At 45.7% G+C, this 13,762-nt stretch overlaps 1 protein-coding gene across 1 annotated transcript in view; it reads right to left on the reverse strand.

Annotated features, from left to right (window-relative positions):
• The window catches only part of VASH2 (vasohibin 2), a 34,007-nt gene that overhangs the window by 16,947 nt on the left and 3,298 nt on the right, over nt 1-13,762 (reverse strand). Inside the window, exons 2-4 of the mRNA XM_085054852.1 lie at nt 11,307-11,395; nt 8,894-8,950; nt 308-382 (exon numbers count right to left, since the gene is read on the reverse strand). Of these exons, the coding sequence (XP_084910978.1) occupies nt 308-382; nt 8,894-8,950; nt 11,307-11,395 (221 nt within the window). The remainder of the gene's footprint in view (nt 1-307; nt 383-8,893; nt 8,951-11,306; nt 11,396-13,762) is intronic.

The following is a 13,762-nucleotide window of genomic DNA, read 5'->3' on the forward strand; positions in this document are numbered from 1 at the left end:
ACACCCAACAGAGAAATGCTAGCAAAGAAAACAAGGACTGTGTAGACAGGTACTTATCTGGGCACTTTGGGTCAGATCCTGACATTATGCAGATTAGCAAGGCAGGAGGCAAAGCCTGCATGGCCAAATTATAACACTTGTGAACTGGGCACCTACAAGCCCAGACAATTCAGCAATTTGGTGAGGAATACCAGGGCAGCTCCCCAAGTACTCACTTTTGACTGTGACCCTGTCAAACACCATCCTGGAGGGACAATGTATTTAACAGAGCTGCAGTGGAAAAAGTCACAGGCATGTGAAAGGATACATCCCCAGGATAACTGCTTCAAGGCATTTGATAGGTAAGGACTCCCTGGTCATTTCTCTTGCTGTCTCCATTAACCTAGAACAGAAACAAAACAGTTTTCAGTCCTTCTAGCTAGAGCAGTTGACAGAAATCAGTGTTCTCTCACAGACTGAGAGCCAGGCACCTCCACTTCTTATCTCAGCAAGAGCTGGTGAACTTGAGTCTCCCCTTCAGTGACTTGTCAGAGTCCTGGTGGATGACTGGGGGGAAAAAAAAGTGAGAGAGGGACAAAAGAAAAAAAGGTGTTTGGCATCCCAGTGCCTTCCAGCTTCTGAAGGTGGACAGGAGGAATGCAGTCCTCTCTGCATCTCCCAGCAACTCCATCAGCACCACTTCAGACTGTAACACAAAACCCTGATGAACTGCACAACCTGGCAATCATGTCAAATCCCAGAGAAGAACTGAGTTTAGTTTATCTTCAAAATAACCCTGGCTCTTCCTTCGGGGAAGAGAAAAAAAAAAAAAAAAAAAGCAACCAGGGGAGAGAGCATGGTTACACAGCCCCCTGAAAGCTACAAACAAGTGCCTCCATAATCCCATAGCTATGGCTGCAGACCAGAACAACACAGACACTTCACACCAATGCAAGCTGAGTTACTGTCTTGCTGCTGCTCCATACCTCCTGTGGACAGGGAAAGTGGCAAAATCCACACAACTTCCTGCAGGGGTGCAGGAAACTATGCATGCCCAGGATTTTGCATGTTCACAAACTTTAGTTACAGAAGTTTAGTACAACCTAGACTCTATCTCTGGAGTACAATTATTTGACAGGGACAACACTGTGACAAGCAACAAGCAACCTCAGGTCAGCTGAAAATGCTGTTGTGCCAGACTGACACTGCACTATTAACCTACAAGGTAACCTATCCCTTTCCACAAACAGATCCTGAAATCTCAGACAGTTTGAAAATAAAAGTCACATCCAAACACCGCCCCCCCACCCCCAAAAAAAAAAGGCAGCTGAAAACTAAAACTAAGCCATATCCTTTCCCTGGGAAGAGCTTTGTAAACAGATCCCTACTCTAAGGAAACACAACATTAAACAACAAAAATATTTTTATTAGAGAAGATTATGAAAATATGCATCTGAAACCATCAGAGTCTGTCTCCCCAACTTTCTGATTCACCCACCTCATGTATTTTAAACCTTCTGTTGAGTGCAAGTGACAACAGAGCTTCCACTGCTATTACAGCCTGTCACAGCCATTCCATGTCCCATTTATCCAAGTTAGAAATTATCTTTTCATTTGTAAACAACCACCCCTTACACTCTGCCTGCAGTACAGAAGACTAATTAGAGTTTGCCTGCCTCCTACACACTCACAATCAGCCACAGAACCCCATAGAACTGCTGGAAGCACAGAGCAGCCCCGGCAAGGGCACACAATGGGGCTCCTTCATCTCCCACAGAGGCTCCCCAGTGCTGGTCACAGCAGTGGCCACTGCAAAGCCCTGCCTCTGTCTCAGAAGTGTTATGTGAAGATGAGGCATGGGAGGTATCCATAAACAAGATAATCAGATAATCCATTGAATTTCCTATCTTTTAACTACATGAGAGTTACAAAAAAAAAAAAAAAAAAAAAAAAAAGACAGCTGGTTATGAATGTGCATCATAAGGTAAAACATCGAGTTGTAAAGTTATTTATCTCAAGCCATTTACAGTGTGACCTATGCCTGGCTGACATGGTCTGAGGGACAGGGGAGGGCCAGCATCTCCTCCTCAGGCACACACAGTAACCTGCACCTGGATCCAGGAGCTGCAGCAGGACCTGGCAGCTCAGAGACACCTCTGGAGCAGGGCAGTGATGAGGGGCTCTGCAAGGGGAGCATCGCTCAGGAGGCATCTCCAGTGGTCAGCAAAGCAGTGTCCACCTGCACCCACGGGGCAGGCTGTGCCCTCACACACTTCCATCCTGGAATCCTGGGAAATCCTCTGCAAACAGTTTGCTTTCTCTCTGCATTTACAGCACAGACCACAGGGTTTGTGAGCATGACCCAGTTCAAGAGCCACTGAGAGTTTTTCTTCCACTTTTAACAAGCTTGAGTCATGGCCTTAAACCCTGTGTTTGCATTGGAAGCAGGGCCTCTGGAGAATCCCCAAGCCACTGCTCTGCCCAAGGTAGCACAAGCCAAATCTAAATCACTCCTCACAGATTATTTTTCAGTCTACTTTCAACTGGCTTCTCAAAAGCCTGGGAACCCACCAGCTAATCTATCCTGTACTTAACCTTGCATCTAAGAAGGTCCCCTAATGTTTAAACTAAATCCTTCCCTTTTTGCAAATTAAATCACGAGCTATTTCTGCTCTCCACAGTAGGCATGGAGACCATTTATTATCTCTCCTCTTGCCACAGACATTTGTATAAGCAAAAGACTGTAATCTACCCTCTCCCTCTGTAAACATGAGAAAGCAGACACCAATTTTTATTTAATTCTTCCTTCACTCCCCCTGAAAGCTTGCCCCTTTGGTTATGATTTTAGGACAATATTTGTTTCTTTCAGTTTTAGAATCCCTTCAACCAACTCACTTCTCACAGTCCTTTGGCTAAGCCCACAACAGTACAAACAGACCAATTTCCTTGTGAATCCATCTTTCAGTACATATTTGTAACCAAGCCAGTGTGCTGTTGGCTTTTCCCTGTTGGCCCACACTGAATTGGGTTCTGGTGTTTTTTGAGGGGTTTTTTTGGTGGGGTTTTTTTGTGCGTCGTTTGGGAGTTTTTTTGTTAGGGGTGGGAATTTTTTGGTTGGGCTTTTTTGGTGAATTTTGTTTGGTTTCTTTTATTTTTTTAAGTTCAGCTTCTTCTTTGCAAAACTAGCCTTTTGTTCTCCACAGCTGGCTATTCTCAATGCAGCTATCCTCTGCTTTTGCCCTTGCTAAATTATTTCCTGTTTGTTCCAGCCCAAGAGATCACTCTGAATATCCCAATTTCACCTTTCAAAGCCTTGTCACCCCATCCAGCCTGGACAGCAAACCATCCATTAGCAAACAGTTAGCTTTACCCATACTATTCAGGAAAAATCTGAGCTGGGACAGACACTGCACAGCTCAACTGACAATCTCTGCTAGACAAGATTGGTAAAGTGCCACTTTCTATGTGCTGCTTTTCACCAACTTGGGTCTTTATGTTAAACAGTTTTATTTAGGCTCAAGGTCCCTACCTTATCTGTAGAGATTAGATGTGGCCACACTAAAATAAGGAGTTATTACATCCACGTCTTCTCCCCGGCTGACAAAAGCACTTACACCCTCACACAAGGAAATTCTCAGAAGCAAACTGTGCCCAACAATATTCATGTTGCCTTTCCCTTTCCTTGAACTGCAGATAAACTCAGAAAGTTCCTAGACTTATCTTTTCCCTTATTCTTTTTAAAGGCTGCTATCTTTGCCTTCCCAAGCGCCCACCCTCCCCACGCTCTCTAACACAAATATTAATGATTGGAGGCTGCTTGCCAGTTCTCTAAGGGACATGTGGGAAATGACCTATGGCAAATGACAGAGCATTCAGCTTATTTGAAAATAACTCATTATGGGTGCTCTTTGATTTGTCCTTTCTTTGTTTTCTTTCACTCCTAAATTCTCACCACGCTGTCTCAGCCATTAACAGTGACCAGAAAGTCTGCACAGTCAAACCTGTGAAAGGAGATTTAAGGAAGGTGGAAAAGAATTAAAAAATAGCATCAAGCATTTCAAATCCCTGCCTGAGCAGGGTTTGCTTCTGGGATTTTCTCTAAATCTTGACAGCTACCTGAAAAGATTTCACATATATGCCCATTCTTCAGAGTCTTATATCAGACAGCTGGAACTGGCACCCAGTCCCCCTCTCCACACACTCCAATGGGCACGGCAGGCAGCCTGTCTCTTCCAGGAACTCCATAGAGACTGCCACAGTCTGAGACAAGCACCTTCCAGTTTCCTCTTTGTAGCATTTACACCACTATCTGAAGTGTGCCAGGCAGATCTCTACTCCAGAGCACAGTGAACACTTCTGCCTATAACAAATGTAACCAACAGGAACATGCTGCTTGTTCCTCCCTCAAGATCTAGTCCTTGGCAGATTGTGACATTTCATTGTTAATTGATTCAAATTTCTTTCAGTGTTTTCAGGAGCCCACCTGGACTAACTCCCTTGCTTTGTGCAGTAAGAGAGGGCCTGAGAGGAGCTGGCTTTGCCTCTTTAGGATGCTTTCTGATTAAAAAGCAGTGTCTGCAGACAACTCATGGGAACCGTGAATTCCTTTTGCTGAAAGATTTTTCACTCAAACACTCAATTTTATATACATCTTCAAAAAATCTGAAAACTTTTTAGAATGCCCAAAACTGGAGGATCTCACCAGCTAGCACCCATCACACTGGAGTCCCTTCAGAGATGACCATGCTTAGGGGAGGCTCCCCATTACCTTCACCAAAAAGACTCCTACAAGACTGAAGAAATTTTTTATTAGTGAGATCCTCCAGCACATTTTTCACAAAATTCTCCTTCCCCAGACCCATGTACTTTGCACGAGGTCTGTAAAATCCCCCTCTCCTGAGTTTTTCTAAGCCTCCCGACAGTTTCATTCATGATAATGAAGCCAAGGGAGAAGCAAAAGGCACCAACAGGAGCAAAAGGAGATATAACAGCAGAGCAGATACTGATCATATGAATCTTCTCAAAAACAGTGTTCCAACAGCAAAAGCATTTCCACCACACGCTGAACACCACACCATATCTGTAACATTCCCCCTTTGTGTGAGAGAGAAGCAGATGTTCAAATGCCTTCTGCAGTCTATTGTCTGCAAATGGTATGGGCCCATTTTTCTTCACAGCCCCATCAGTGTTCCTTAATAACATGGTGTGTGGAAGCAGTATTATTTCCCATCTCCCCTTCCCTGTTATTTGGTTGCATCGCTGCCACGTGACAGCTCCTATCACACTCCTTTATTGCAATCGATTACACATTATATCTGCAGCCACTGAATGTCCCTCCTTCCTCATAGAGCAGATTCTGGGCTGTAATTTCTCCAAGACAGAACCTACCCAAACATCAGTCTCTGCTTCAGTTGTAGGTCCCCCGATCAGCTGGCACTTAACTGGAGGGAACAGTGCAATACTGCACCTGCCCAAATACTCTGTGGAGGACAAAGATTTGTTTCTCACTGTGCCTCACGCCTGCATCGTAGAACAGAAGCTTCCAGAGGGCTTATCACTCCTTGTAAACCCAGTAATAACAGCTTGTTGACATTGAATTCACAGTTACAGATACTACTAGATAGCCAGACATACATTTTTTTCCTAAAGCTATTACATGATCCAAGCTCAGGAATGGCTATGTCAGTCAAAAGTACCATTTTCTATCAGACTGGTTGTACCAACAAAAGTCGTAATATAGGTTTAGCCAGCATAGTCCTGCATGGGAAAAACAAAACCAGTCCCACTGGTGTCTGAAGCATTCATATCACATGCATACACACATGGATCAGCAGAGCTGAACTTGACAGGGTGCTCTTTACCTACTTAGTACAAAAAGGTACATCATGAAGCCTTTGAAGGGCACGGTCCTAGGTCAGGATACCTGTATGCTCCATTAGCAAAGCACTCCTATGGTGGATGTAGCTACACCTGTAAATTCGGATTTTGTGCAAATACAGCCAAATCAGGCGAGGTGAGAACCAGACACATTTTCATACACAGCTTGCCTGAACAACAAGAACAGCACACAAAGTTCACAGGTTCACAGCTCTGCCACCCCGATTCACACAGCTACAGCAACAGAAATCTAACATTTCCAAAACTGCTCTCTCCAGTCTAGACAAATCCACATGGTGTCTGGCACTCTAAAAGTTAAATGGATAATAAGAGTGACTTTTTCTTAAAGAGACTGTAAATACTAAGTTATAGCAAGACTATATCCCTTAATGAGTTCCTACAGATAATTTATGCTCTTCTTCCTACGCTCAGCCATGCATTTTTATTTTGTCATACATCACACTGATGCTGGCAGTAAATCTCTAAACATCTAGTCCTCCCTCCATAACAGAAGAACTCATTAATATGCCCCAGCTGCTTTAGGACACTTTCACATGAATTTATGAATATTCAATTTCCATCTAGTACTCAGCTTCTTTGTGTCCAGCCAGTGCTGTCTTGAAGAGAGACTGCCAAAGATCTCGCAATGCTTTTATTAGCTTTGAGCCCTCACATTATGAAATCAGCAATATGTTTAGTGTCAATAAAGCTCTGGGAGCAGCCTCATTTTAAGAGCCAGTGGCAATTGGAGGCTTTCAGCATCTTGTCCAACCAACTTGCAAATGCAAACTTAGTGCTGCAGCAAGTGAGGCCTTTCACACCACAGAAATTTCTCAGAGCAGTGCCTGTCACCTCGGCACAAGATGCCTGTTGTTGCCATGCTGGGAGCAGATTTCTTGCAAAGTAGAACAAACCTCCCAGAAAAAAAAACAACTTGCAGGTGTAGGCAATTTTTCAGCTTTGATGAAAACTGGCCTGCACACCAGATGAAGGAAAGGAAAGCTGGCAGGCACACCTCAACATTACAGAGCAATCAATGCATTATTCACACAGAATCACAGAATGGCTGGGGATGGAAGGGATCTCTGGAGATCATCTGTCCAACCCTCCTGCTAAGGTAGGTTCATTTAGAGCAGGTTGCACAGGTAGGTTTTGAATATCTCCAAAGAAGGAGACTCCACAACCTCTATGGGCAGCCTGTTCCAGTGCTCTGTCACCCTTAAAGTAAAAATTTTTTTACTCATACTAAGGTGGAACTTCCTGTATTCCAGTTTCTGCCCACTGCTCCTTGTTCTGTCACCAGGCACCACTGAAAATAGTCTGGCCTCATCCTCCTGACACTTGGCCAGGTAAATTTAAAAACATCTGAAATTTAAACCAGAAACTGTAAGTTTCATAAAACCAACAGGAATTTTGATTTCATAAAAATGACAGGAACTTGAGGCAGCCTTGCATGTGTTCCCCTTCTCAAAACTGGAGAAAACCAAGACCAGGCAAGTGTTTGAGCCCCTCAGCTGTACAACAGGATCTGGGCAGCAACATGTGCTCCTGACAGCTCCACTCCTCCCCGCACTCCCATCAACCCAATCCAGGAGCAAAGCAGCACAGGCCTTAAGACATTACACTGTTCAAGTCCAGCACACACCATGTTCAGGCACCTGTGCCTGGAAAGCTGGCAGCCCCTGAGGGGTTGGACCATTTCCAGGGGCACCCTCCTTAACTCCACAGAAGTCCTGCCACCCCATTCCAAGTTGCGCATGGAAGTCGTAACAATAACAAGGCAAAGAGAGGAGTCAAACACTCATCCCCAAGCAAACACTAAGGCTGACAAATAGAGGAAATGGTTCCACTTAGGAGAGGATTCAAAGCCACAGGCACATCTCCAGCTGCAAGCACTGTATCTGTTCCCTTCTAGGAAAGAGCACCATCCTCATAAGCCAGGCTTTTATCCAGCCCAGGATGATGACGACCTTTTAAGTGGTAAGTGCTGAGCATAATTCATTTTCACCCTTCACTTCCTTTGAAAAAAGTAATGGGACAAATTTAAAAATGAGTGAGCAGCTTGAAAATTGGTTTAAGCTTCTGTAAACCCATCTATCATTCAAGGCACAAGATTTGTTTTAAACTAGTTCTACCAGAGCAGTGAACATTAGATAAAGGAGGTGAGAAAGATTGCTGTCAGCAAGATGAAAACCTGAAGCACAAAGCTGGGATGGGAACTGGAATTTTACAGTAAGGGATCATTAGATAAATGACAGAGAGCTGGGAAGAGCTAGAGACAGGCCAGTCTATGGGAGTAATTATATTCTGCTTATCTAAATTTCACCCTAAAATAAAAGCATAATGTTGTCAACACCACTTCCTGCCCCAACCTGATAATTTACTGGGTTCTGTTAAAGAGCTGTCCCAAGTATGATGCAGTTCTGACATGCAAGAGACCCCAGTCCTCTGCTGCCAGGCTCCCTGGGCACATGTTCATACTTGCATTGCACAACTCATCACCAACCAGCAAAAGTCCACCACATGGAAGGAACAGCAAGATGAACAGCAATGGGAGAAGCATGGACACAACTTAAACAGTCCATTGTGAGCCTCCAGGGAAAATGACTGTGCCCAGGATATCAAAACTCCTGCTGCATTTTGCACAGCTAATTCCTTCCTACCACCCGCGAAGGGCATTACAGCACAACCAGAATATCAGGACTTCCTCAGTTTTCAGAAAAACAGCCCAGCCCTCCCATCCCAACACCAACAAGCAGAGTTTTCCCACTCCTGTGCATGCAGCTCTGGCCTGCAGCCAAGCAGATCCCACGCAGCTGCTGAGCAAGACCAGCCCTTCCACTTCTTGGCTCTCGATGGTCCATTTGCCACCCAGCAGCAAGCTGGGACTGTCCTCACAAAAGCAGCAACACAGGCAGCTTTAGCCCTGCCAGAGGAGCTGTGGCACAGAGATAGCCCTCCCACACCATGGTGCTGCAGTGCTTAAATGCCAGGTGATCAGGGACAAGGGCATTAGACCAATTCCAGTGATACTTACCCACTTAGAGGTCTGGTTTTTCTGATCTCAAAGAACTGTGTTCCTGTGTGATTGTATCTGTATTTTGTCTGTTAAAGGAAAGTAACTCGAACAGTCAAACAATAAAATAACACTGCTCAAAAGGTGAATTTCAGTTTTGAGCTCCTGCAAAAACACAAAACAAGCAGTAAAAGCCATTGACCCTTAAATATGAAATGCTGGCATGTGAAATAAAGCACATGTTTTCATATGTCTTTTTATCCAACCTATTAACCAGCACTAGGTGCAGAGTAAAGTATTAAGGTTGTCCATCTAAAATGACACTCAAATTTGTCATTTGAAGGTTATAAATCCTCTTTTCCTCAAGGTCCCACTCACTACTAAGTTTAAAGTTAGAACAAAAGTCTCCCACTTGGGCAAGAGAAACCTTTCATAGCCTACCCAAACTAATCAACATAATTCATGGTTTGAAAAAATTTATTTCCTTTAGAATTCTTTTAACTCGATCAGCCACATGGCTCACATATGACCTGTAAACCAAAACCATTGCAGGTCCAGCCATTTACACTTGGGAAATATAAATCATTCTCTAAACAGTAAGATGCACTTGAAGTGAAAACTAGTTACCTGTAACTCAAGCTCGTTAGTTAACACTGTGAGGATGGGAGAAAAGTTAATCACAAATTATGCCAGCTGACAATCAACCAAATCTCAACAGCACTTGCCTAGAAGCACAAGCTAACACAGCAGCATTACCAAAAGTAGCCTCTTCCCTGCCCTTGAGCATTGCTGTTCCAGCAGTGATGCAATAAATCAGACCAGGAAATCAATCTGTTCAGTAAAAACAAAAACAAAACAAAAAACCCAACAAAGTTTTGTAAAAAAAAACAAAACCAAAAACCAAAAAAAACTATCCTTACTTTTGCTAGGTGATGTTTCCAGTTGAATCTCTTTCCTAACCTAGTTCCCAAATTCTATTCCCATTAGAATGCTCATGCCAGTAAAACTGGCAATACCAAGGCAGATACCAGGGCAGAAGCAGGTGACCCCATGGAAGCAAAGAGTTGCTTGCAAGGCACAAATAGCACAGCTGCTGAATGTATAACCATGGCCTAAATAAAAACTCCAGCTCACACCAGGATGCTCTGAACTGACTTCAATCAGACTTCAGAGTTCCCCACAAACAAGGCTTTACTTCCCTCCTGTCTTCAAAACCTAATTCATGAGGCCCTTTCAGGGTGCTCTGAACAAAGCACACATCCTCCTTCAGCCCTCAAAGGAAGCCCAGACGCTGCTCCCCAGCCCACTTCTAAGCTTTTCTGAACACAGATCCAAACCCTGTGCCTAAGGCCTGCTCCAGCCGCATAGCAGAGTGCAGGATTTCAAAACCACTACGGGCTGAGGTGAGGAAAAATGTAATTTTTGGAGCTCTGCATGAGATGGTATCCTCTCTGGCACAATTCCAGCAAGCAATAAGCCTCTTGTCCTGGCCAAGTGGCTGACATACAGAAGAGAAATGCCCTGTCCCCCTGCAGAGCAGGCAGGCCCCAGCCTCCCTCCCCACGGCAGCTGCTGCAGCTCCAGGCCTGGCTGCTGCCTTGATCCCAACCACAACTCCCCAGCAGGCCAACCGCGCCTGCTATTTTTGGATGTTCTTCCAGCTGCCACCCATATCCTTTCTTAATCCTTACCAGGACTTCACACTCATTCCTCATCCCCACAGCTTCCCCCCACACATGTACACATGCACACAAAAAGGGAGAGTTTAGGAAAATGGGAAATGGAGAAGCAGCGTCTGGGCCGGCAACCTTCTCTTCCCAACCTTCAGTTGGGCACGGGGCAGTGGCAGAGAGGCCAGCCAGATATGTGGATCCCTGATGAACTCCCCAGGCAAGGTGGGACACCTGGAAGGGAGATTCCTTTGGTTAGTTCCTATGTCACAGGCAAGCCTGCCCACCTTGGGGTCAGGACAGCTGCTTGTGCCACTCACCCCAATGACAAGCACTCCCTGCAAGCTGAGCACACAGACAATCCTTAGGGAGCCCTCAGGGCCTGCCAAGGCAGAGGGAGAAAGGGTTTGCCACAACACTGGCCCTCTCTTAGTGGCTTTATGACAAGATGCCATATTATTTCTCCAGGCATCATGATCCGATCATAATGTCCTCATAATTCAACCTCAAAATAAGCACTTCTATTCCCACCAGCATCACTTCAGTTAAATTTTTCAGTATCATTTAAAGTTAATTACATCTCCCAGAGGATTGCTATGACAAGCTCAGTGCTGCTGGTGCTATCACAAATCCCTGGAGGTGTCCTTTTACCCCCAAATGATCCCAAGCCCTCACTACCAGCTAATGCTTCAGTAAAGCTCTGTTAATTCACACCAGGCACAAGTTAGCCTTCTTTCCAGAGACCACACGCTCGAGAAGGATACTGCAGCATCTTCATGTAGGTCTGTATTGCCTGGAGCCATTCTGGGATTGACATGGAGATCTTGTAGTATGGCACTGGCGGCACTGAGGGCTGGACACAAGAAAAAAGATAAAGAGGTTAGACAGCCAGCGCTCCCCGCAGAGCAGATAAGTGATTTACTCGAGCAGCGGCATGTGCTTAGTGCAACACAACACGGCAGCACAGATGGCTTAAACCCCACGTGAACTCCAACATCAGGCAAAGTCATCCTGCTGACCACAGGGGCGGTCCCAGCACCAGAGCCAGCGCCGTCCCTGCACAGAGAGGCCATGGCAGGCTGATCAGAGCTGCCAGCATCCCTCAGGCACCACCCTATGCAGACAGGCAGTCCAGCACAGAAAGCCTATGCTTCTCCTTTTCCCCCCCACAGCACAGGGCAGTTTGGATGAGCAGAGTCCCAATACTGGCTCCACTGGCCTCCCTCCCCCAGGAATTCATTTCAGATCTAATTTCTGGATTCCTTTACCACAAGAGAAAGATAAAAGGAGACAAGGATCCCGGGCTGCATAATTTCCCATCTGCCATGTGTCTGCAGCACGCTTGCTGGGGAGGGAGAGCATGGTACCTAGAAGACCACCTGGGACCCAAATATTTAATGACATTAAGACATTTAAAGATATAGACGGACAACATAATGGGATTTTTCCAAAATCTCATAAGACATCTGCTTGTGCCTAAGCATTTTAAGAAGGCGAGCCCTCAATCCATGTTTAATCCCCACAGCTATTTGGCTCCTGAGCCTGCAGCCATGCAGGAAAGGGGCACATCCTTGTCCTAGGTCCACTTATTTCGGGGTGAGAATGCAAAATAGGGAGTCAGCAGATATTAAAGTGGGAAGCATGGCTAAAAAGAAATTAACACAATTCTCACAAATGCAGTGGAAAAAACATTTTATTTGAATATTAATGCAGATTCAAATTCAGGAATGAGCAATTTGGGCAGCTGTGACAAGGTGCAAAGAAAAGCATCTGTAGGCCCACATCATCATAAACATAGTTTGAAGGTCATAAAATTACACATCCCTGTTCTAAATACATTTCAAGTCAGAAATTACAGGTAAGAACTGCAAGATCAGGTAGTATGGGGCCATCTCTGCCACAAAGACTTTCCTCTCTGGATCCCACCTCCATTACGATTGTGTGTTTGCTTTCAGAGAGTGAACACTGGTAATCCTAAGGCGACCAAAACCCAGCATTTACTACAGTCACATAGTAAATACACTTCAAAGAAGGGGGGGAAAAGCAAAACCAGAGACTCCCTCACTGCTGGCACACAGAAACATACTGCAAGTGGCAAGCAGATGGCAAGGCTTCCAGCTCACTCCTGCCATCCCAGTGCTACCCAGGCACAGGCATGCCTGCACACAACACATGGGCTTTCTCCTCTCACCAGTGGGAGTTATGAGCAAGACTCATTAGCGCTTCTTAATCATGATTTTCATGCCTAAGCTCTTCATTAGAGGCATTTTTTTGGTTTCACAGGTTTCTTTCTCACCTAGCCTCTTCAGTCTGGATGAATTATTCACCTGTCCCTTCCAGCACTGAGGCAGACCTGGACTCAACATACCAGAAAAGGCTCAAGTTTCAGAAGCAGCAAGGAGCTGACAAAGGGAATTATGGTAGGGCTGTCACACTTTCCCAGGGGTGGCCAATTCTGCTCCAATTTATTCAATTCTTCACTTCAAAGATACAGAAGCTCTAGGTGCACGCATTGCACTTACACAACACATCAAGGTAATGGGAACCCCAGCCAGTGAGGAGCCTGACTGCTTCAGAGGTGGGGATTTCATCCTTTTCTCAGCCTTCACCCAGCTGTGGGACCCAGGATAGCATCCCACACAGGGATAGCACCAGTGTGAATGGACACAGCCCCTCCTGCAACCCAATGGCCACCCTCACCAGAGGGGACAGGTTTGGACCCCAAGGTGAGGTGCTCCCCACCTCCAAGGTGGGTGATCACATCATCCAAGGAGGATGATCGTGTCAGACACCAGAGCACAGACTGGTAAAGAGAACCAGGGTTTTCACACTGGCTGGCACATATTCCAGTCACTTCAGCAGGTCTGCTGAACCAGGAGGCCCAAGCCTCTCCAGATCTCAGGCAAGGAGCCTGAGCCCACACAGGACAGCACTGCTATCCTCTCTCCAGTGCAGGGCAGGCAGTACACGCACAATGCCCCCAGCCAGGCCAGGGGGAGCCACATGCCACTCCCACTCCTTCCAAACATTTTTCCCTCCCTGATACCTGCCCCAGCTGCAAGAGGACCGATCCTGGCACCCACCCAGCACAGAGCAGAAGTCAGGGCTGCATGATACCACACGTAAAGGAAAGCACAGTGCTGTTGTGATTGAGGCTGCAGCCCTCCAGCTCCTGGTATTCATCCACAGCAGCAAGGAGAAGGCAATGGTTTGTAGCAGG

The sequence above is a fragment of the Lichenostomus cassidix genome, chromosome 3, assembly GCF_008360975.1.
Source record: "Lichenostomus cassidix isolate B80296 chromosome 3, HeHo_3.0, whole genome shotgun sequence".
NCBI lineage: Eukaryota > Metazoa > Chordata > Aves > Passeriformes > Meliphagidae > Lichenostomus > Lichenostomus cassidix.